Source organism: Malaclemys terrapin, chromosome 11 (assembly GCF_027887155.1).
Source record: "Malaclemys terrapin pileata isolate rMalTer1 chromosome 11, rMalTer1.hap1, whole genome shotgun sequence".
In the NCBI taxonomy this organism is placed as follows: Eukaryota; Metazoa; Chordata; order Testudines; family Emydidae; genus Malaclemys; species Malaclemys terrapin.
In genome coordinates, this window is record NC_071515.1 from 16,056,403 (window position 1) to 16,077,143 (window position 20,741).

The 20,741-nt window shown below is 42.7% G+C and overlaps 1 protein-coding gene across 4 annotated transcripts in view; it reads left to right on the top strand.

The window, feature by feature from the left end:
- KANSL1L (KAT8 regulatory NSL complex subunit 1 like) overlaps window positions 1-20,741 on the top strand; it is a 102,446-nt gene that overhangs the window by 34,423 nt on the left and 47,282 nt on the right. For all 4 annotated transcript variants that reach the window (XR_008446725.1, XM_054044842.1, XM_054044844.1 and 1 more), the window contains exons 4-5: window positions 4,267-4,464; window positions 8,983-9,104. Coding sequence is in view for 3 of the 4 variants with exons in the window: in XM_054044842.1 (XP_053900817.1) it covers window positions 4,267-4,464; window positions 8,983-9,104 (320 nt within the window). In the remaining variant the exon portion in view is untranslated. The remainder of the gene's footprint in view (window positions 1-4,266; window positions 4,465-8,982; window positions 9,105-20,741) is intronic.

Here is a 20,741-nt window from a genome sequence, read left to right on the forward strand (position 1 = left end):
TGAGAAGATGTCAGAAACAAGAAACATGGTGATATAGAGGGCATGAGCACAGGTTTGGGAGTCAGGGACTCCTGAGTTCCAATCCCTGCTCTGTCACTGATTCACTGTGGCTTTAGGAAAGTGACTTTAATTTCCCTATCTATAAAAAAGAAACAGTAATTTTTTGTGCCTACTATATAAAAATATTTTGAGGACTAATAAGTTAATGTTTCTACAGTACAGTGCTTTGAATATGTCAAATGCTAATTATAATTAAAATTACAGTATGATATCAACTGTTTTGTTTGCACAGGTTTGAAATAAAATGTAAGGAAGTCAAGATTACTAAACTCTGATAATGTTTTAGGAATGTTATGCTAAATCACGCTATTCTTAGCACTTCAGTTCTGTAGGCCAGCCAACTCATTCCCTGCATAGGAAGCCAAAAACTCATCAAGTTCCTGCTCACTAATTGTTCCTGTTGTAGTGGTGGTGGTGGAAATAGTTTCTAGGGCTTGCTTTGCCCCTCTCCCTCTGTGGAACTATCAAGAAGGTCCACCCATAGAACTCTTGAAATCCATGTAGTGCCTATATGTATGTCCTCTGTCTCTGCACTCCTTCACACCCCACACCTATCAGCATGACTGTGGGGGTTGGAAAGAAATATGCAACATGGCAGTGACTAAGAGCCAGTATTCTTAGTCATGTATTTCCTTAGTGGTAGGAGGTATGTTGCCATGTGTCCCAGCCCCATCCCTTCTGAGAGGATAATGCTGCAGAAGTGATACTTCCTCCCTCACATCTGGGTCAGTCTCCTCAGATTGGAATTTCTCTCTGCCCCTGCAAGTGGAGGGGATGATTTGGCCCTATATTTTTAATCACATCCTTTGCAGTTTTTCATCCCCTTTTATCAACAGTGTTGTTCAGGCTTTGGCTTTATATCACTTAGTGAATGTCGATATCTGTTTGCTTTGCCGTTTAGTGGGTTTATCCTGTTACAATTTTTAAAATAATTTGGGATTTGATTTGTATAGTTTGAATATTGTACCAAGGCAGTAGCTATGAAAAGGCATGAAAGCTGATTGACAAACTCTTTCTTTTCGGTCTCTTGGCTGGCAGGTAGTACACTTAGTACACAAATTCTAATGCTAAATTTTTAATTCTAAATTTTAAGATTTGGGATTTTTTTTAATATGAAACAAATGTGAGTTTACAATGTTTTGGGGAGGTGAAACATCTAGTTTGAACACTAAACTTGAGTGGTATTGGGGAGATCCCACTCTGTTGGCATCCAGGGGTACCAGGCGAGAGCAATCCCTCTTCCCTACCCATATGGATTCAGAGGCAGAAGAGCAGGGCTCTAGGGAGCCGAGAGACTCTTCTCATTGGAAAACAGTCACCCAGAAAAAGTCATTGGAAAACCCAAAACTGCTCTGTTGCCAAAACTAAATGCTTTGGTTTTCAGGTTCTTGGGTTTTTTGGAGGGGGGCGGGGTTGACCAACAAAAAAAACATATTTCTTTTTTATTGTATTTTTCTGTGGCAACTCTCACTTCCATTTTCCAACCATTTCTGCTTACAGTCCCCCTGGCTACGAGCCAGCCTCCTCTCCTTACCCTCCCACCTTCTCTCCATTCCTCTTCCCCTTTCCTTTTTGTTTCTCCCAACCCCTAACCCTCCCCTGTTAATGTCTCTCATCTCTTCCTTTTTTAAAGTCTCTTGTTTCTGTTAACTCCTTTCCTTTCTTCTTTCCCCTCTCCCCCTCCAGTTCTGCAATACATTAATTAAAAAAACTCCAATGAAAAACAGTTTTTAAAAAATGGACTTTTGCCTGCATCATGTGGCTTGTGTTTTTTTTCCCCTTTCTTCTTCTCTTTTTGAATGTTGTGTTTAGATTGTAAATTCTTCAGGGCAGGGACTGTGTGTCTTCCTTTTTGTTTGTAGAGTATCTACTATAACTGAATCGTGCTTTGTGCCTTTTTGAGTACCACACAAAACAAGTAATAAATAAGCTGCATACTAGAAAATCAAGGGAGGATTGCCATAGCAAATATCAAAGTAGGCTCGAACTACGTATTTTTCTCTTGTTCTAAAAGTCTTTTGTTGACATGAATGGCAAAGAGACATGATTACTTTACAAAATGCAACAAAAAGGATTTGAATTGTCTTTTTCATCCACCCTGAACCAAGGTCTGTGACTGTCAGCTTGCATTAGAGAGATTCAAGGCTGGCAGATCATTCCTTTTGACCTAAGAGAAGGATTAGAAGAAACTGGATTTCTCTGGTCACAAGGCCTAGTTTTCAGCTGCTCTGGCTGTGTGGACCTCAAATTATCATATGATAATGGTCAAGTACACTTATGTTTGGGATAAGCGTTAGTCACACCTGGACCATCTCCTGATAATTAGCACAGAGAAACCAGAACCAGCCTGATGGAGAGCCAGTATGTCTGCGAACATTTCCATTCAGTGGACATGTAGGTCATGGGGGGAGGGATAGCTCAGTGGTTTGAGCATTGGCCTGCTAAACTCAGGGTTGTGAGTTCAATCTTGAGGGGGCCATTTAGGGATCTGGGGCAAAAATCTGTCAGGGATGGTACTTGGTCCTGCTGTGAAGGCAGGCGACTGGACTCGACTCAATGACCTTCAAGGTCCCTTCCAGTTCTATGAGATGGGTATATCTTCATATAATTACCACACCTAGGTTCACTGCAGCAGTTCTTCCATTTTTAACTTTGCTCTTGGGTGCACAACTTGCTATTTAGTTTGAACAATACCTATCTATCTATACCTGTCTCATAGAACTCGAAGGGACCCTGAAAGGTCAATGGAGAGATTCAAGAAGACAAGGGCATCTCCATGTTGCTTATGTCCCTCCCAGTTTTCCTTCTTTAAAAAAAAAAAAAAAATCCTTATTCTAGATTCTAGGGCTAGTTGCCACTGAGGCAGGACTCAAGGTATCATTGTGATGTTGAGGAGGACCATTCAATAAAATCACAAGCATGGAAGCATCACAGGAGCCTCAGGAAAGGCAGAGACCATCTTCCTATTGGGTATTAGAAGCTATAGAGGCTTCTTGATTGAGTTCCACACCATACCGTTCCTTCTTCCTCCATAACTTTTAAGTGAGCACACTCATTAGAAATCAAAACATGAGAAGATGAAGTGGGAAGATCCCATCCTTTCATCACTGAATAGTAGCTCTAATTTATATTTGGATAGCTCTAAGTACCAGATTTACGCTCCCAGCTAATGCCACCAAATTCCAAGTTTCTGTACGCTTTGCTAAATGGAGAAGAAACACATAAGTTCAGGCTAATGGCAATTTAGCATGACCAGTTGAGGAGATAGGTTTGGTTGTCTCAAAGCTCTGTTTTGGTTATTGTTTTATTTTACTATATGCTATAATGTCTCTGACTTTGCAGTTTCTTATTTTAGGAAACTGATTTGAATGCTTTTTACACTTTATTTTTGTAATATTTCTTGTGGAGAACAAAGTAAAGTGTTTTTTTTTTTGTTTGTGTGGTTTTTTTTAAACATCTGGTGTTCATTACTATGAAAGGCGATATTTATCTTTTTAAACTATTTATACTCCAGATGAGATACCGCAAAAATACATTGAGGCTGATATCTTATTCCTGCAGATGGCCTTGAAGAACAATGGGATTCATAGAAAAATACTTTATATAGGATTGTTGCCTCCATAAATACAAAACCAAGAAAATGCATAACTCAAAAAAAAAAACAAAAAAAAAACAATTTATCTTGAATTATGATGAAAGGCTGTTTGTGTTGTTTCATGCTTTGATGGATTAGGGAGAGAAACCTTGACATTTTGCGTGGGTGGCAGCAGTGGGTGGGGGAGGGAGAAGGGAACATTTTAAAGACTTTCAGAGTAAACCTCTGAGCTGTTGTTAACTAACTTGGAAATCAAATGGTTTTTTTTTTTTCTACAAAGAGGAAATCATCGTAAAACATCAGGCAAAGGATCACATACTTGATTATAATCAAGTATGGATTTCTAATTTGAATTTTGGCACAGGCTCTGAAACAGTCCTATGACACATTGTAGATTTAGCGCTGCTAAGGAAAAAAATGAATGTTACAGCTTTACTATCACTTAAATTCATTAAGTAGTATTTACATATTGTATGTACTGGGCATACTCAAAACTGTTCCAAAGAGTTGCTGTGGGCTTAAGAGGTATGTTCCAGGTTGACTGCCACTTGAAAATGATTTAGGAAGGTTAATTTGTTGTCCACCAACTGTTTTCAATTGCTGTTGTCTAGGCGATGGTGATCTTAGAAGAATTCCCACTTCCAAAAGACATTTTGAAGAAGCAAACACAATTGACAAACCCAGAAGCTTTATTAAACACCACGGGGAATTCTCAAGCTAACCTTGAGAGACAGGATTCTTTGCCGGAACACGATTTTGAAATGTCACCAAGCAGCCCTACTTTACTTCTACGAAACATAGAAAAACAGGTAAAGTAAAATAAGGACTGAGTGTCAAATGGAGCCAAGTGACCTATTACAGAATTAGGGCAAGCTACGTGGTATTTATTCACAGAACCGTAAAGATATTTCACATTCCTAACAGTGGTTGCTGATGAATTTAAGATCTTAAATAAATAAATTGGTCACTAGGTTTACAAATTAACTTTTCATTACTAAAGTGTCTATAATTCTGTTTTGGTTTAATCAACGTGGCCATCTTTTGCTTTAGAGAAATAAACATCAGGTTTCTGCACAACAACTCTAACCGATTCCCATGTAACTTCTTGTCCTTAACAATTTAGTTTAGTGCATTTGTGCTACTGTTTCTCATTTCACAAAATTGTAGTCCTGTAAATGAGTGCAACTTTTCTGTGAAAGTATGTTACATTTAAAAAAAAACAAAAAACACACCCCACCTTTGTTCACCTTCTCTCCCTAACAAATATAGGGCCAATTCTGTGAAAAGTTACATCTCTGTAACCCCACTAACTTCTGTGGCATAGGCATTGCTGAGAACAGAATTTTGATGCACAGTGTCCCAAATATTAATTTCCAAGTTGGATTCTAGGAAATATGGTGTAGACGCTAGAAGGTTTTCCTTTCCCTACAAAGTGTGCAATTAAAGATATAAGGGGAACATGGTGAATCAACTATAGGAAACTTGTTAGGATAATGTGGACTAAAACTTGCCTTTTTATTATGTCAAACAAGGAAAATATAAGATTGATCATACATTTAGATACATCACTGGGAAATCTAGTAAACTTTTTAAAAGTCAGATTAAAAGTACTTTCAGGTACTACACCTGTTCCATACTGCCCTTGCAAAGTTTTTGTGACTTTATGATAACATTTTCCTATTTTTAAAATGTTTCCTCTCCAGTTTACCGTGAAAGAGGAAACAATAAAACACAAAGTAAACTGGAGGGTATGTTTTAGAATGTCCCCTCTTAACCTGTTTACTTGGAGCATTCAACATGCAGCTCTGTGCAAAACACCTTTAAAGCAATTCAGGTTAAAGTAACATTTGAGGTTTTTTGAGGTGCCGAAAGACAGCTTTAAAAGTGTGCTATCTGAAAAATTCCTGAAATTATGGTCTTCCTTATTTATTGACTTACAAATTCCATGTTAGATTTGCTCACATTATAAATAAAAAGATAGTTTATTTAACTGCCAGCTCTGCACATCAACCTACATTCAGAGACAAGCTTGTGGTTTTTTTTTTTTTTTCCACATATCACCAGCAATAAAGCTGCTATAGGTCCGGGGTGGGCAAACTTTTTGGCCCGAGGGCCACATGAGGGTTGCGAATGGTATGGAGGGCCAGGTAAGGAAGGCTGTGCCTCCCCAAACAGCCTGGCCCCTGCCCGCCCTCAGAACTCCCGACCCATCCAACCCCCCCCCCCCCCCCCCCCGCTTCTTGTTCCCTAACCACCCCCTCCTGAGACCCCCTGCCCTTAACCGCCCCCCCAGGATCCCACCCGCTGTCCAACTGCCCTGCTCCCAGTCCCTGACTGCCCCCCTGAACCCTATCCACATCCCCACCCCTGACAGGCCCCCCGGGACTCCCACCCACTATCCAATCCCCCCTCCATGTCCACTGACCACCCCCTCCTGTGATGACCCTCCCCAACCGCCTCCTGGGATCCCGCCCCCCCATCCCCTGATTGCCCCCACCCGGGACCCCCTGCCCCTAACCGCCCCCCTGGGACCCCTCCCCCCCCCTTTTGGAATGTGGCCCTGAGAACATGGGCGGAGGACTCAGGAGGAGCAGCGGCAGCTGCGCAGCCGGAGAGAAGTGGCGATTTCCCCTTTAAAGCGCTGCTTCTCTCTGGCCGGCTGTGCGGCCGCCTGGTACTCTTCCGGCTGTGTTCGCCATGCTCCTGCCGCCTGCACCTCCCGCCTGTTCCCCTGAAGCTGTGGGTGAGCCTCCCTCCCTGCTCGCCCCTGCCCTCCCCGCGGGGAGTGCGCCGGTGCTGAGCTGCCCGGCAGCGCAGTGAGCTGAGGCTACAGGGCAGGGGGAATAGCAGGGGAGGGGTCGGGGGCTAGCCTCCACGGCTGGGAGCTCAGGGGCCAGACAAGATGGTCCCGTGGGCCGGATGTGGCTCGTGGGCCATACTTTGCCCACCTCTGCTGTAGGTCAAACTATGGCCTCAGTTATACCTGTGTAACTTCACTGTCCAAAAGGATACCTTCATTTAAGCAAAAATCCTCTTCTTATTTGTGAACTGAAAAAAACTGATATGAATTGGTGAGACACCATAAGCCTGGAACCTTTTAATAATGCCTTTTTGCCATCACTTTTCAGAACAGAATCACTTTGAAATCATGGTTGTTTTCCCTCGTACTTTGAAACATCTGCAGCTATTCTTGTCCTTTTGTGTTCATTTGACTTCAGTATCAGTGTCGTATTCAGTCTGTTAAATTTTTTTGGCATCTTGTTTGGTTTGTTTCAGACTTTATAACTGACTTGCTATTTCTCTGCTTGAAGATTTTATTCACATATGTAAAACCTTTGTTTTCACAACACTTTAACATTAATTCACAGAAGAGGCATGACTAAAAATGAAATGGAAAGTGTTTTCTCTCATATACGTTAGTCCTTGAAAGTACACCTCTACCCCGATATAACACGAATTTGGATATAACGCGGTAAAGCAGCACTCCAGGGGGGCGGGGCTGCACGCTCTGGCGGATCAAAGCAAGTTCGATATAACGCAGTTTCACCTATAATGCGGTAAGATTTTTTTGGCTCCCGAGGACAGCGTTCTATCGGGGTAGAGATGTACAAATAAAGGTTTCATGAGAAGAAGTCTTAAGAATATTTGCTTTAAATAATCTTACTTTTGGAATAGTGAATCCTAGTAAATAAAAAAGTTAGGCATGTGTCTGCTATTTCAATCTACTATGACAAAGCTCTGTCCTTGTCTCCCTGGGTCCCACACTTCCTGGTGGATTTCGCTACCCTCAGAGGCTCACTGTGACCCTCCACGTAGCCCTTCTTTCCCTAGGGGCAAGGGTCACAGCTTACTGAGCCATTTTCATCGTAAGCCACAAGGGAGGTGAGGAGAAGCTACTCTCCCTTGCACAGTCTCTGTTGTCCTCCAGTCTCAGTGATTAATTTGGGGGGGAGGAGCCCGGGGCTGCCCTCTACTCTGGGCTCTAGCCCAGGGATCCTAATAGTATCAGCTATGGTAGCTGACCTTTTGGAAACAGGATGCATACAATTCCCTGGGCCACTTCCACATAGTAGCCTCCACTTCCTCAATATCTACTTCATCCTTCCCTCAGGGCCTCCTTCCTTGTGCCTGATATGGTTTGTACTGCTCCGTTTCTCCCACAGTGCGGCTTCCTCCTACAGCTCCTGACACGTGTGCCCACCTGGCTAACTGGGAGGCTTATAACTAGTTTCAGCCAGCTCCTGATTGGCTTCAGGTGTCCCAATCAACCTAGCTATCTTCCCTGCCTTCTCAAAAGATCTTAATTGGCCCCAGGTGTCTTAATTGACCTGGAGCAGCTGCCATTTGCTTATCGTGGTAACAGGGATTTGTTTAGCCTGCGGCTAATATCTCTGTCTCCCACTACTTACTACAGCCATCTGGCCTTGCCCCGTCACAATACATAATTTATATTAGCAAAATCAAATTATTTAGTACTAAGTCAGTTTCACCTAAATAAGCTAGTGGGTAAATTTAAAGACAGAGTAACCATTAAGGTTTGACATTTAAAGACACTGTGAAATGTTATCTGGACTCTGTCCACAATTCATCACTTTATAAGAAGGAATTCTTAGTCTTAAAGAATTAACTGCATCTATGTTTCACGCAATTCTTGAAGTCAAAATTTTTTATATGGGGTCTTGCAGTGTAGTTTTGAACATGCCGTTAAGTAAGAATAAAGGTATGGATTTATATCCCTTCTAGCATCCTTTTGTTTCCATTAGCTCTGACTGTACCTAAACTGGTCATTATTATACTTCGTCTCAACTAAAGTGAGCAACTAAGAGGATTCTTTAAATGACCAAACTATTTTGTTTTATCAACCAACAGAACATATGATAAAAAGTAGGAAGCCAGATTTTTTTTCTCTTGAGTCAATCTTGAAGCCCAGTTCAGAAGTCGTGAACTGCAGCTGTATCGTCAGCTGCAAAATTTCTTCTACCATTATTAATCATAGTTATCATTATGTAAGTTAAAATGTGTTCTGCAGGTTACTTAAAAGTTCAGGTTTAAGTTTTTTTTTCTTAAATATATTGCTCTAAAAATATCTAAACTGTGTCCTTGGCAGTGGTTCAACAAGAGTCTAACAAACATAATGTATTGTTTTTTAAAGTTCAAAATATGACTTGTGAAATAACAAGCATAGCATTTTTGATATGTACCGAGATCTTGTGTTTACTTGTTCATCATGGAGAAAATTAGATCAAGAATACTAAATGGGGGTTGGGGGGACACGTTTTAGATTTATGCTTGGTGTGAATGTAAAGTTCGGCTACTGTGTTTTTCAGAGTGCTCAGCTGAGTGAAATCATCAATAATCTAATTGCTCCACTCAATCTGTCCCCCACGTCCTCCCCTCTCTCTTCCAAGTCCTGTAAGCAGAAACAACTGGTCAATGGCATATCTCTCAGGTAGGTGACAGTGTGGTGTAATTTTTGTTTCTTGAGAACAGGCTAGTATTGTAACCTCAGCAGTTTTTTTTTGTAATGTTAAATCAGTCGAAACTAGTAATTTTACAGTAATAAATATAAAAAGGAGAGAACTTTTGCTTCTGAACTTAATTAAAGGTAGCAGCTTTGCTTTTGACATAAAAATATTTTATCAGTTTTGTTCCTGAGGTTGCCATAAATTCCACAGACTATTACACACATGTGAAATCTTCATATGACAAACACAGCTGTGAAGTGGGGTGAAAATAACACCGTAGGTAAGATCATTCATCATTGCAGACTTAAAATTGTATTTATTGTGCCAGAATGAATTCTTCTGACGACAATGATATACCATATATACTCGTTCATAAGCCGAATATTTTTGGTAAAAAAGTGACTCATCAAAGCGCGGAGTTCGGCTTATAAATGGGCCTCACCAAAATTTGATGATTTTTAAACTCTATGGCAGGGATCAGCAACCTTTGGCACACAGCTCGCCAGAGTAAGCATCCTGGTGGGCCGGGCCAGTTTGTTTACCTGCTGCGTCCACAGGTCCGGCCGATTGCAGCTCCCACTGGGCATGGTTCGCCGCTCCAGGTCAATGGGGGCTGCGGGAAGCGGCGCAGGCCGAGGGATGAGCTGGCCCACATTGGCCTGGAGTGGCGAACCGTACCCAGTGGGAGTCGCAATTGGCCGGACCTGTGGACGCGGCAGGTAAACAAACCGGCCCGGCCCGCCAGGGTACTTACCCTGGCGAGCCGCGTGCCAAAGGTTGCCGATTCCTGCTCTATGGAATCATTGAACTGATTATCTAATACATCGTCGTTTTGTGTACGTGGAGCGTCTGCAGGCATGGAGCCCCTCAGCTCCCTGTGGCCACGGTTCGCTGTTCCCAGCCACAGGGAGCTGATGAGCTCCGTGCCTGCAGACGCTCCAGGTAAACAAAACGTCATGACCCCACAGCAGCTTATCCTGACAGGCCGGGAGCCAACATTTTCCAACCCCTGAAATATAGGGTCAGCTTATGAAAGGGTCATACAGTTTTTGCTATTTTTACTTAGCCATCTTGGGGGGTCAGCTTATAAACGAATGGGCTAATGAACAAGTATATACGGTAATTGATTAGACTTTGGAGTATGTTGTCTGAGAATAGTCCTGTTTTATGTGATGACTTTCCTTTTTTAACAATGAAAACACTTCTTTAATAAGAAAAAATATTAAGGTATCATAATTATATATTGCAAACATTCAGTGATTGAGTTATCTTTTTGATAATTTACTTTCCTGCATGATTATAGCATATTACTTTGTGGTAATGAATAGCAGAAAAATGTTTGTCAAGATGCCATTTTGCACTTGTTTACAAATTGCATCTAAAATACTGTACTAATAAACATTAGCTTCAGAACAAAATTGAGGTAAGTACTATCCTTATTTTACAAAAAAATGTAAACACAGAGGGTGTGTGATCTTTAGAGGTTAGTAGTCTGCTTTTGCAGAGCTGCTGAGTACCCACAACTGCTGTTGATATCAGTGGGAGAAGAGAATATTTGCCATCTGTGGAAAATCAGGCCCCTTATGACTCTCCTAAAGTCACAGAGTGTGTTTATGGCAAAGTTTGGAGCAGAAGAGAAGTCTCCGGACTCCTTGACCTGTGCCTTAACCATAATATTGTGATTTCAGAAGTTATCTTTGATTTGTTTAACCAAATTTATTTCTAGAAATATTTTCGGAACTATCTTTTTAGAATGAGATCTGTCAAATTTTAAACTATACTTGCGGGGGAGGGAGGAGAAATTCCTTGCCTTCTGCTGTACGCTACTCTTCTAGTATAGTCTTGCTGTCATGTCTTAGCCAAAAAGATGTAAACTTTGGGGGGAGGAGGTGGGGGAGGCACTGTTATGTACTTGCTATAGGGTTTATAGGTTTTTGATTGTTTGCAAGTAATGTAAGAAACTTTCAACATGTTTAACTGAGGTTTGAAATAGAAAGTGGAAAAGGGAAAAATTGTGGAGGGTGATACATAGCAGAAGGGGGAATTCGGTTTATTTGTGCTGTCTGATTTTTAGTAGAACTATGTTATGGGGTTGGTATTTGTTGGAGGCACATAGATTGTTCATACACGTGTCTCTTGTTTTATCAATCTAAATAAATGAATCACTGACAGTAGATTTGGAGTATTTTTCAAAACAGTGAGTCCTTTTTTCACCGCCTTCCAACTGTGTGTAATAGCTGTCATCTGTGGGGAGTGGAGGCAGGCATTGTTTTCTGGAGAAGCATTTACTGCTTGTCCGAGGAAGAGGGTAGAATGAGAGGGCTGCAAAGCAGTGAAATACTACTGGTAGAGAGCAGTCCATACAAACTAAATTGAACACATTAAAAAGCAAACATTGGAGCTTCTGAATTCCTGTCTCCTACCCAAGCCACTTGTGTTGGTCGGATTGACTTTTAATTCACAGAGGGCAAAATGTTCTGCTCTGAACCAAGGCTTTCGCCAGTGCACAGATTGGTAGCACAGAGTGGTAACCCCTGTGAGCTTCCTTGGCTGCAGGAGGGTTTGGTTGGTAGGTCCACCTAGGGTGTGTCTACATTGCAGCTGGGAGCGAGCCGCCCAGGCCAGGTAGACAGACTCACTCTAGTAGTGTGGCCATTGTGGCCCAGGCTGGAGCTCCAGCCTGTCTACCTGGGCTGGAAGGATCACTCCCCGCTGCAATGTAGATATACCCCTAACATTTGATTCAGTGGCCCCATCCCCCCTCCATCCGCCCCATTATGGTGCATAGGCAGCATTTGCAGAATGGCGGGCGTTGCAAACCCTCTATATAGGCTCCCTGTATCCTTCCTTCCCATTAGAACAAAAACTTACTGTTTAACTATGGACAAAGCCATCTGTGTCTGAAGAGAGGGTAAGATTTGCCTTGTGAGTTGTACCCAGCTCATTAACATTAAAGAGGTAACCTTGCTGAGGAAAACTTGCAGGAGAATGAGCCTTGCTTTTGTTGTATTTCAACTTTGCTTAATGCAGCTCCTTTTGCCATCATACATCATATCCTTTTGCCAGCAGGTGGAAAGAGTAAACAAAGAGAAATTCATTGTAACCTCCCCCTGTAAATGAAGTTGTGAGGACTGAGCGCACACACTCTTGACAGATCCCCACTGTTGGGAGCATGCATCTTAACTCCTCTTTGTCTAGAAAACCACGACAGTTGGGCTTACACATGTGAGACGCACCCCTCCATGGATCCAAACTGGGAAAAATGTATATAAAGGATCTGGTCTCCAACTGCTCTCAGTTCTTATTCCTGGGACTAAACATTGGAGTCTCTGCATGGTTATTCATCCTGACTGCACTGCAGACAACCTGTTTTTCTAAATGCTTCTATTTATTTGATAGGTTATAGTTAAACAACATTTAAAATTGATTAGTAGGTTGGTGCTTGGATTAAGACAGCTAGGTCCGTGTCAGTCATTGCACAATTCCAGATTGGTGTTTGTCCGTGCGATGTGCAGTTCTGATCTGGATATCATCCATTTCTTGCTCTAGAATAGTCATTGTCCATTCTGTTACTTCTTGTTTTGTGGTGTCCTACAATATTTTGATGCAGATGGTGAGCATCATGAGAAAATGTCTAGATGGACCAGCACACCAAATGCCTTCAGAGCTTGAGGGGAAAAAATCTAAAGAACAAGCACGTGATCTGAGCCTTCATCAGATCTGAAGCATAGGAAGAAGTCAGATAACTTTTTATCTGCCAACAGACCCTCCTCAATTTTTCTCTCTTCCACCCTTAAGAAATAACAACATGGATCTGGGCAGTTGTCCAGTGCAAACTGATCCTTCACTTAGTCACTTCTCCAAGGCTGCTTGCCTTTGGCTGATGACTCCAGAGGGTTTTCACTCCCATTATTTTCTAATCTCAAATTAAACGGGTTAGTCTTCAAACTTTATTATAACGGAGAGCCCAGATCAAAATCATGTGGAAATTCAGGTTTTATATGGTTAAGCTGGCCGTTGTTACTCCTATAAATTGTCAAGATTGATTCTAAACTCTTGACAGAAATATGTTCTGATACATTTCAGTCAGGGCTAAACATAGGAAGTACCTTGGATTCTGGGTAGGCACACAATCCTTGTGCTTCAGTGTGATCCTCAAGTCTTCACCAAATGCATCATGGTGATTGTGGCCCATCTAAGGTGCCTAGGGATACGGGTAACCACAAATCTCTTGTTTGTCAAGGCCCAGTCTCCTCAGTGAGTTTCTTCCTAAAAACATAAGAATGGCAATACTGGATCAGACCAATGGTCTGCCTAGCCCAGTATCCTGTTTTCTGACAGTGGTCAATGCCAGATACTTCAGAGAGATTGAACAGAACAGAGACTTGGGACACCCAGAGCATGGGGTTGCATCCCTGACCATCTTGGCTAATAGCCATTGATGGACCTATTCTCCATTAACTTATCTAATTCTTTTTTAAACCCAGTTATACTTTTGGCCTTCACAGCATCCCCTGGCAATGAGTTCCACAGGTTGACTCTGTGTTGTGTGAAGTAGTACTTCCTTATATTTTGTTTTAAACCTGCTGCCTGTTAACTTCATTGGGTGACCCCTGGTTCTTGTGTTATACAAAGGGGTAAGTAACACTTACTTACTGACTTTCTCCACACAATTCATGATTTTATAGACCTCTGTCATATCTCCCCTCAGTCATCTCTTTTCCAAGCTGAATAGTCCTAGTCTTTTTTAATCTCTCTTCATATGGAAGCTGTTCCATATCCCTAATCATTTTTGTTCCCCTTCTCTGTACTTTTTTCTAATTCTTTTTTAAGATGAGGTGACCAGAACTGCACCCAGTATTCAAGGTGTTGGCGTACAATGGGTTTATATAGTGGCATTATGATATTCCTGTCTTATTATCTATCCCTTTCCTAATGGTGCCTAGCATTGTTAATTTTTTTTGGCTGCTGCTGCATATTGAGCAGATGTTTTAATCTGCTATCCATAGTGACTACAAGATCTCTTTCTTGATTGGTAATACAACCAAAGGCACAAAGCACCGTTTTTCAACCCCGGAACGAAGGGCATAGTCTCCCAATGAAGTCGGGGTGGGCCCCAAGTAGGGCGAGGGGGAACTAACTACACTAATGCTAATAACTAACTTTACAAGAAAAACAAAGAGAAATGAACTGTACAGGAACGGGTGAGAACACTCTTGTAGACAAACTACGAGCATGGAGGCCAACGCAGCGGTAAGAGGGAACCAAAGGGGCTCAACCCCACACGTCCTCATATAACCTTGCCTGGAGCACGAGGTGACGTACTACACACATGCAGGTCAATGGACACTGCTGCAGAAATCTTCCAGAGCATGGCGCATATGCGCACCCATGTTTGGAATACATATAGGGACTATCACTCAAAGAAGAATAGCTAATATAGACTCCTTCGTTTTGTATGTATAGTTGGGATTATGTTTTCCAACGTGCATTACTTTACACTTATTAACATTGAATTTCATCTGCCATTTTGTTGCCCACTCAGTTTTGTGAGATCCCTTGTAACTTGTAGCAGTCTGCTTTGGACTTAACTATCTTGAGTATTTTGTATCCTCTGCAAACTTTGCCACCGCACTGTTTTCCCCCCTTTTTCCAGATCATTTATTAAACGTGTTGAACAGCATTGGTCCCAATACAGATTCTTGGGGGACCCGGCTATTTAATTCTCTCCATTGTGAAAACTGAGCATTTATTCCTACTGTTTTGTTTCCTCTCTTTAACCAGTTACTGATCCATGAGAGGAGCGTCCCTCTTATCCCATGACTCCTTACTTTGCTTAAGAGTCTATAGTGAGGGACCTTGTAAAACACTTTTTGAAAGTCCAAGTACTTTATATCTGCTGGAACACCCTTATCCACATGTTTGTTGACCCCCCTCAAGGAATTCTAATGGCACTGAAGTAATTGCCAGGATCACCTCTGGAGCCTTCTTTAAAAATTGGTGTCACATTAGCCATCTGTTGTTTGTCTGGAACAGAGGCTGATTTAAGTGATAGGTTACATACCAGTTCTGCCATTTCATATTTGAGTTCCTTCAGAACTCTTGGGTGAATATTGTCTGGTCCTGATGACTTACTACTGCTAAATTTAATGCCAAAACCTTCTCTATCAACACCTGAATCTGGGACAGTTCTCTGGATTTGTCATCTAAAAAGAATGGCTCCGGTGTGGGAATCTCCCTCACATCCTCTGCAGTAAAGGCCAATGCAAAAGAATTCATTTAGTTCCTCCACAATGGCCTTTTCTGCCCTGAATGCTCCTTTAACACCTCGACCGTCCAGTGGCTGCACTGATTGTTTGGCAGGCTTCCTGCTTCTGATGTCCTTACATTTGTTTTTGCTGATTTAATTTTTGTGTCTTTTGCTAGCTGGTCTTCTAATTCTTTTTTGGCCTTTTTATCCTTTGACACTTGACTTCCCAGAATTTATGCTCTTTTCTGTTTTTCTAAGTAGGATTTGACTTGCAATTTATAAAAGACATCTTTTTGTCTCTAACTACCTTTTTTTTTTTTTTTTAAACTCTGTTTAGCCATGGTGGCACTTTTTTGGCCCTCCTAGGGGTTTGTTATATATATTAAAATAAATACACACACACACTTTTAGTTTTTAGTTTGCATGCATTTCAGGCTTGTGATTGTTCCTTTTAATTTCCGTTTAACTAGCCTCCCGATTTTTGTGTAGTTCCCCTTTTTGAAGTTAAATGCTACTATGTTGGGTTTCTTTTACTCTCCCCTCATCTCCCGAGGATATTAAATTTAATTACGTTATGGTCACTATTACTGAGCAGTTCAGCTGTATTAACCTCTTGGACCAGATCCTGTAGTCCACTTAGGACTAAATCAAGAATCGCTTCTCCCTGTTGGGAGAATTCCCAATTCATTTTGCATAGAACTTTTCCTTCACTAAGACATAGAGACTAACTTTCATAGGAGCAGCTGTCAACTCTATAGTGTTGGCTGCTTTCCTACCAGGAGAGAGACATTCCAAAATACATAGCTTCAACAAAGGCATGAAAATAACCTTTTGAGTCTTCTGGGCTTATGGCCTCCTGCACATACGTGAGTCTGTTTCTCTTACTGAGAATGTGTGCTCTGCAATTCTGGCTAAGCATCCGTTTCAGAACAGGAAGAGGCAATCTACTAGCACTGCTGAGAGTGCCATAGCAAATTCAAGAATTCCCCATCTGGTGGTGATTAACTTCCAATATCCTCTTGTAGAGTCTCATTTTGACAGCCATCTGAATTTCCATTTATAAGAATGGATGCCTCAAACCTGGGTTGGGGAGTCCATCTGGGCGACTTTGTCAGGGAAACCAGACTGTGTATTGGAGCCCCGAACAGTACTACTCGTGCTGAGACCTTTACTTTCTTGTATCAAGAATTTGTGAGAGGGCATAGCCACAGGTGTTACTTCAGTGGATTTGGGGAGACGGGTTCTCACAACAAATTTTTTGGTGGCTGCTCTGACCATTTTTCCTAAAATATTTAATTAACTTTAGAAAAAAGAAATAAATATGGCTGTAGACCTGTCCAAATCATTGTAATTTATTTATAGAGGTTTTTTTTGAAGACTCAATAAAAATAATGTACAGTTGTCTCTATTCTTTATTTTTGGTGACCATTTTTCCCTATGCTGAATACGGGACACCTGGTAAAATTACACATATTCAAGTGAGTTTAACAGCAATCAATCAGAACTATGCAGTGCAACCGTTCAAATTAACATCAAGTTGACTGAGCCCCTGTTGTAAAGAAATACTGTGTGGTTGGATTCTTTTTATTTACTGTCTTATCTATAAGGCTTTAGGGTTCACACGGGCAGAGATCACATGCACACACACATACGCTCCCGTATACCTCTCTCACACAGGGGGGAACGGGGCGGGAACCAATCGACCCAACACTCCCTGCCTGGCGCTCTCTGCCATCCAGGCCTGGGTGGGCCCCCGGGACAGACCTGCCTCTCCTGGTACTGTGTTGTCCCAGGGCAACATGTGGGGGGGGGCCACACAGGGTCACATGACCCCCCCTCCCCCCCCCCCCCCCCCCGAGATTTCTGTCAGGTTCACACCAGAATGTGGCCAGCAGCAGCCTTTCGGCACTCTGCAGGATGGAAGGGACAGAAGCTGCTTCCAGCCACGGGGCGGGGGTGAGGAGAGGGATGACCTGGAACCGTGTCTTTACAGAACTCATCTCTTCCCCCTCCCCTGTGGCTGGAAGCAGCTTCTCCCTTCCTGCCCGCACACTGTCGAAAAGCAGGTAACACCTCCACCACCTGTCCCCCAACTACAGTGCAGGCAAGAAGGGTTAAGCCCTAAGGACACATTTTGCACCAGGGACCGCAGGGGCTTCAGCAAACCTGGCCAGAGAGGTGGCTCGGCAGGGGAGGGTGCCATGGGGACAGAGTAGGGGCTCAGCAGAAGAGGGTGTGAAGACCCTGCCTGGGGCGCTACTGCGGAGTCGGGGTGGGAACAGGCTGGAAATTGCTTCCACCACCCGCAGCCATTCCAGAGCTTAGCTGAGGGGCAGAGAGGCTTCCCCATGCCACTCTGTGAGGGGCTTTGGCACATGCCGGTGGGTCTTGGGTTTTCGGGGAAGAGAGCCGGCACATAGTAGGGGCTGCACTGATGGACAAGCAGGGGCAGTGGCTGGCCCTATGGGCTGCAGCTTTGCCTTGCATACCCACCCCCATCGTCGGTCACTGGAGCTCGCCACTCACTGCTGGTGGGTGGGTGGCTTGCGAGAATGGATCCTGCCAGCAGCAGGACCCGTCAGTACTGACAGTTTGCCCATTTTTAAGAAAAAGTCAGGACACCTGCAGGAGGGCTGAAATACGGGACCGTCCCTCTAAAAACAGGACATCTGGTCACCCAATCTTTATTGAACTTAAACAGAACAGAAACACAAATAAGGTGCTTTGCACATTCTTGTCTTTTTTGTTGTTTCTTGTGCTTTTTTGGTTGCCTGTCTTTTTTTTTTTTTTTTAAGATGTGCTAGCTAGTAAGTCTGCTGCTGTGAACAGTGATACTTGTATGTTTAATGTCATTTTTCACAGCAGACTTACTCAGCTGGGGCAAGCCTGGGGACAGATTAGGCCATGGATGGGGAGGTGGGTAGGGAGGCAGCAAGGGCAATGGGGGAAATGGATGAGGGGCTGGGGGATATGGGGAGGATGGGGCAGTGGGGTGTAAGCCTAGGACCAGAGTCCACCGCTGTGCAGCTGGGGGCAGGGGCCAGGGCCCAAGACCATCACTGGGGGATGGAGCCTGCTGCTGCATGGCCGAGGTCCGGGGCTGGAGGAGGCAGCGGGCGTCAGGAGCGATGCAGAATGGTGGTGGTAAGTCCACGGCCAGATCCCGGGTCTGGAGCCCACCACCGCACAGCTGGGAATCAAGGCTAGATCCCAAATCCCCATGGCCAGGGGGCGGAACCTGCCGCCATATGGCCAAAGCCCAGGACCAGAGGTAGCAGTGGCGGCTGGGATTAGGGAGGCAGAATTTGCCAGGAGCTGGGGTTGGCAGCAGGGCTTCTTACTGAGTCATTGACTGTGCTGCCCAGTTCCCAAGTCCCAACCCATCTTCCCTGTTTCTTGGTCCTCTCCTCCTACTCCTTACTCATTTCCACAATTAGTTCTGTTTTTATTAATGATACTATTAATAACAATAAAAGAGAAAAAAGAAACAGAAACTGTTAAAAATAAAGTACAATGTGTAAGACCTTCACTGTGGAGTGGAGTTTGGGACTTGGAAAAATGGGAAGGGGTCCATAGAAGCAGGTTGCTGATTTAGGCTCTGGGACCAGACAACCAGGCTTAGCAGGAAGGCTGGATGGGTCTCTGCCACCCATCTCAGCTGTGTAGTATGACTCTGTAGCTCCTCCCATTAATGCCTAGTTTGTCTGTCCATATACACTGAACCTTTAAACTCTGATAATTATCAATAATAGAAAATGTCACCCTTTTTAAATGGCATGGGAAATGGGAGTCAGGGAACATCAAGAGGAGACCTTAAGGGGAGGAATGGAAGAGAAGAACTTGTGACCATGAACATGGAGAAGGAGCAAGAGTCCACAGGGCAAGGAGACTTCAAGGGTTGGTGAGGTATGGAAGTGAACATAGGATAGTGTGTAGTAGGGGATATAATAATCTAGGAGGTAGAGATATGGGCTACAGGAGATAAGCAGGATCCCAGAAATCGGCCACCTCTGTCCAGGAAACTGGACGTTAGTCATGTCATGAGAGATCAGACTGTATAAAGTAGTGACATTTTATGTGTAGAAAAACTATTTTAAATAAATTTGTATAGGCTTTAAAAGAAGTTTTTGTCTTCACAAGTGTGTGCGTTTGGGCTTTTGAAAATAATGTGACTGCAGATGGAGGGAAACAGTAATTTAAAAAAAGAGAAATCAATTTTTAAAATAACTTTCTAATTTTTTGTTAGTATGTGGCACATGGTGTACAGAATACATGATAGTGTTGGGTGGTATAAAGATTTTATTAGCACTTGGTGTCTACTTAACCCATTGACTTAATCACGGATGAGTAAAGTGGTCATTGTGACTCATGCCAAAAAATACTCTTCATACCATACCAAGTCATGTATGTGTAATATAGTATACATTTTTATATTGCAATCATTTTATAATATATATAAAATGAAATGTGTTGTAGACAGACAGTCCTATTTTGTAGGGACCCGGTTTGCAGCTTAGAGCTAGTTGTCAGAAAAGATTGACTGTTGGGGTGTAATGAGCTCATTTCTATTGTTTTATTGCCTGTTATCACTTACCAGTTGTATAAGCAATCTGTGATTTGTGGATTTTATCAAACAAGATGATAAAAAATAACAGGAGTTGGTGCAGACAGATTACCTATTATGAAATCAGGGCATGAATATCTCATCTGCTGACATTTCTCAGGCAATTCAATGTTTTGTTGTTTGTGGTCTTTGATGTTGTAAAAATAACACGCACTTGAATGCTTTTTCTAGTGAGCCTTTAACTTTGCAGGCAGATGTTGCTACAGCAACAAAATAAAGCAGGATACTATAAAAGTTAAATGCACTCTTATTGATTCATTCCCACCCAAGTGGAGGGTATTTTGGATTCTTATATTGCATTGAAATTGGTCTGATGAGGCAAACTAGCTCTAATTTAGTAACACGAATTTAGCTGCTTTCAGTCATATCTGCTATCGTATATGGGTGCTTGTACTATTTTTGGCTTTTTATTACTTTCTCACAGTATCGTTTTTGTTCCTTTTTAAAATACTGCATGCTAATGAGTGTTGGTTTATAAGCAGCGTGCATGTGGTTCAAGTTTAAGCGAGATGCTTACACTTGGAGAAATCCACATGTGATAGAGGTTAGGTATTACAACTTGGCCCAGTACCTCTCTGAACTGATGCTATCCTGTTGTGAGGGGACTTAATTGCTGGGTCCCATATGCTTCAAAACCAACTGGGTCTGGGCAGAGTCTAACAACTCTTTCTAGCTCTCTGTCTGTAAGGCACATTCCCAGGCTTAGATCTTGTGCCTGGCCTTTCCTTGGGGGATGAGACTCTGCAG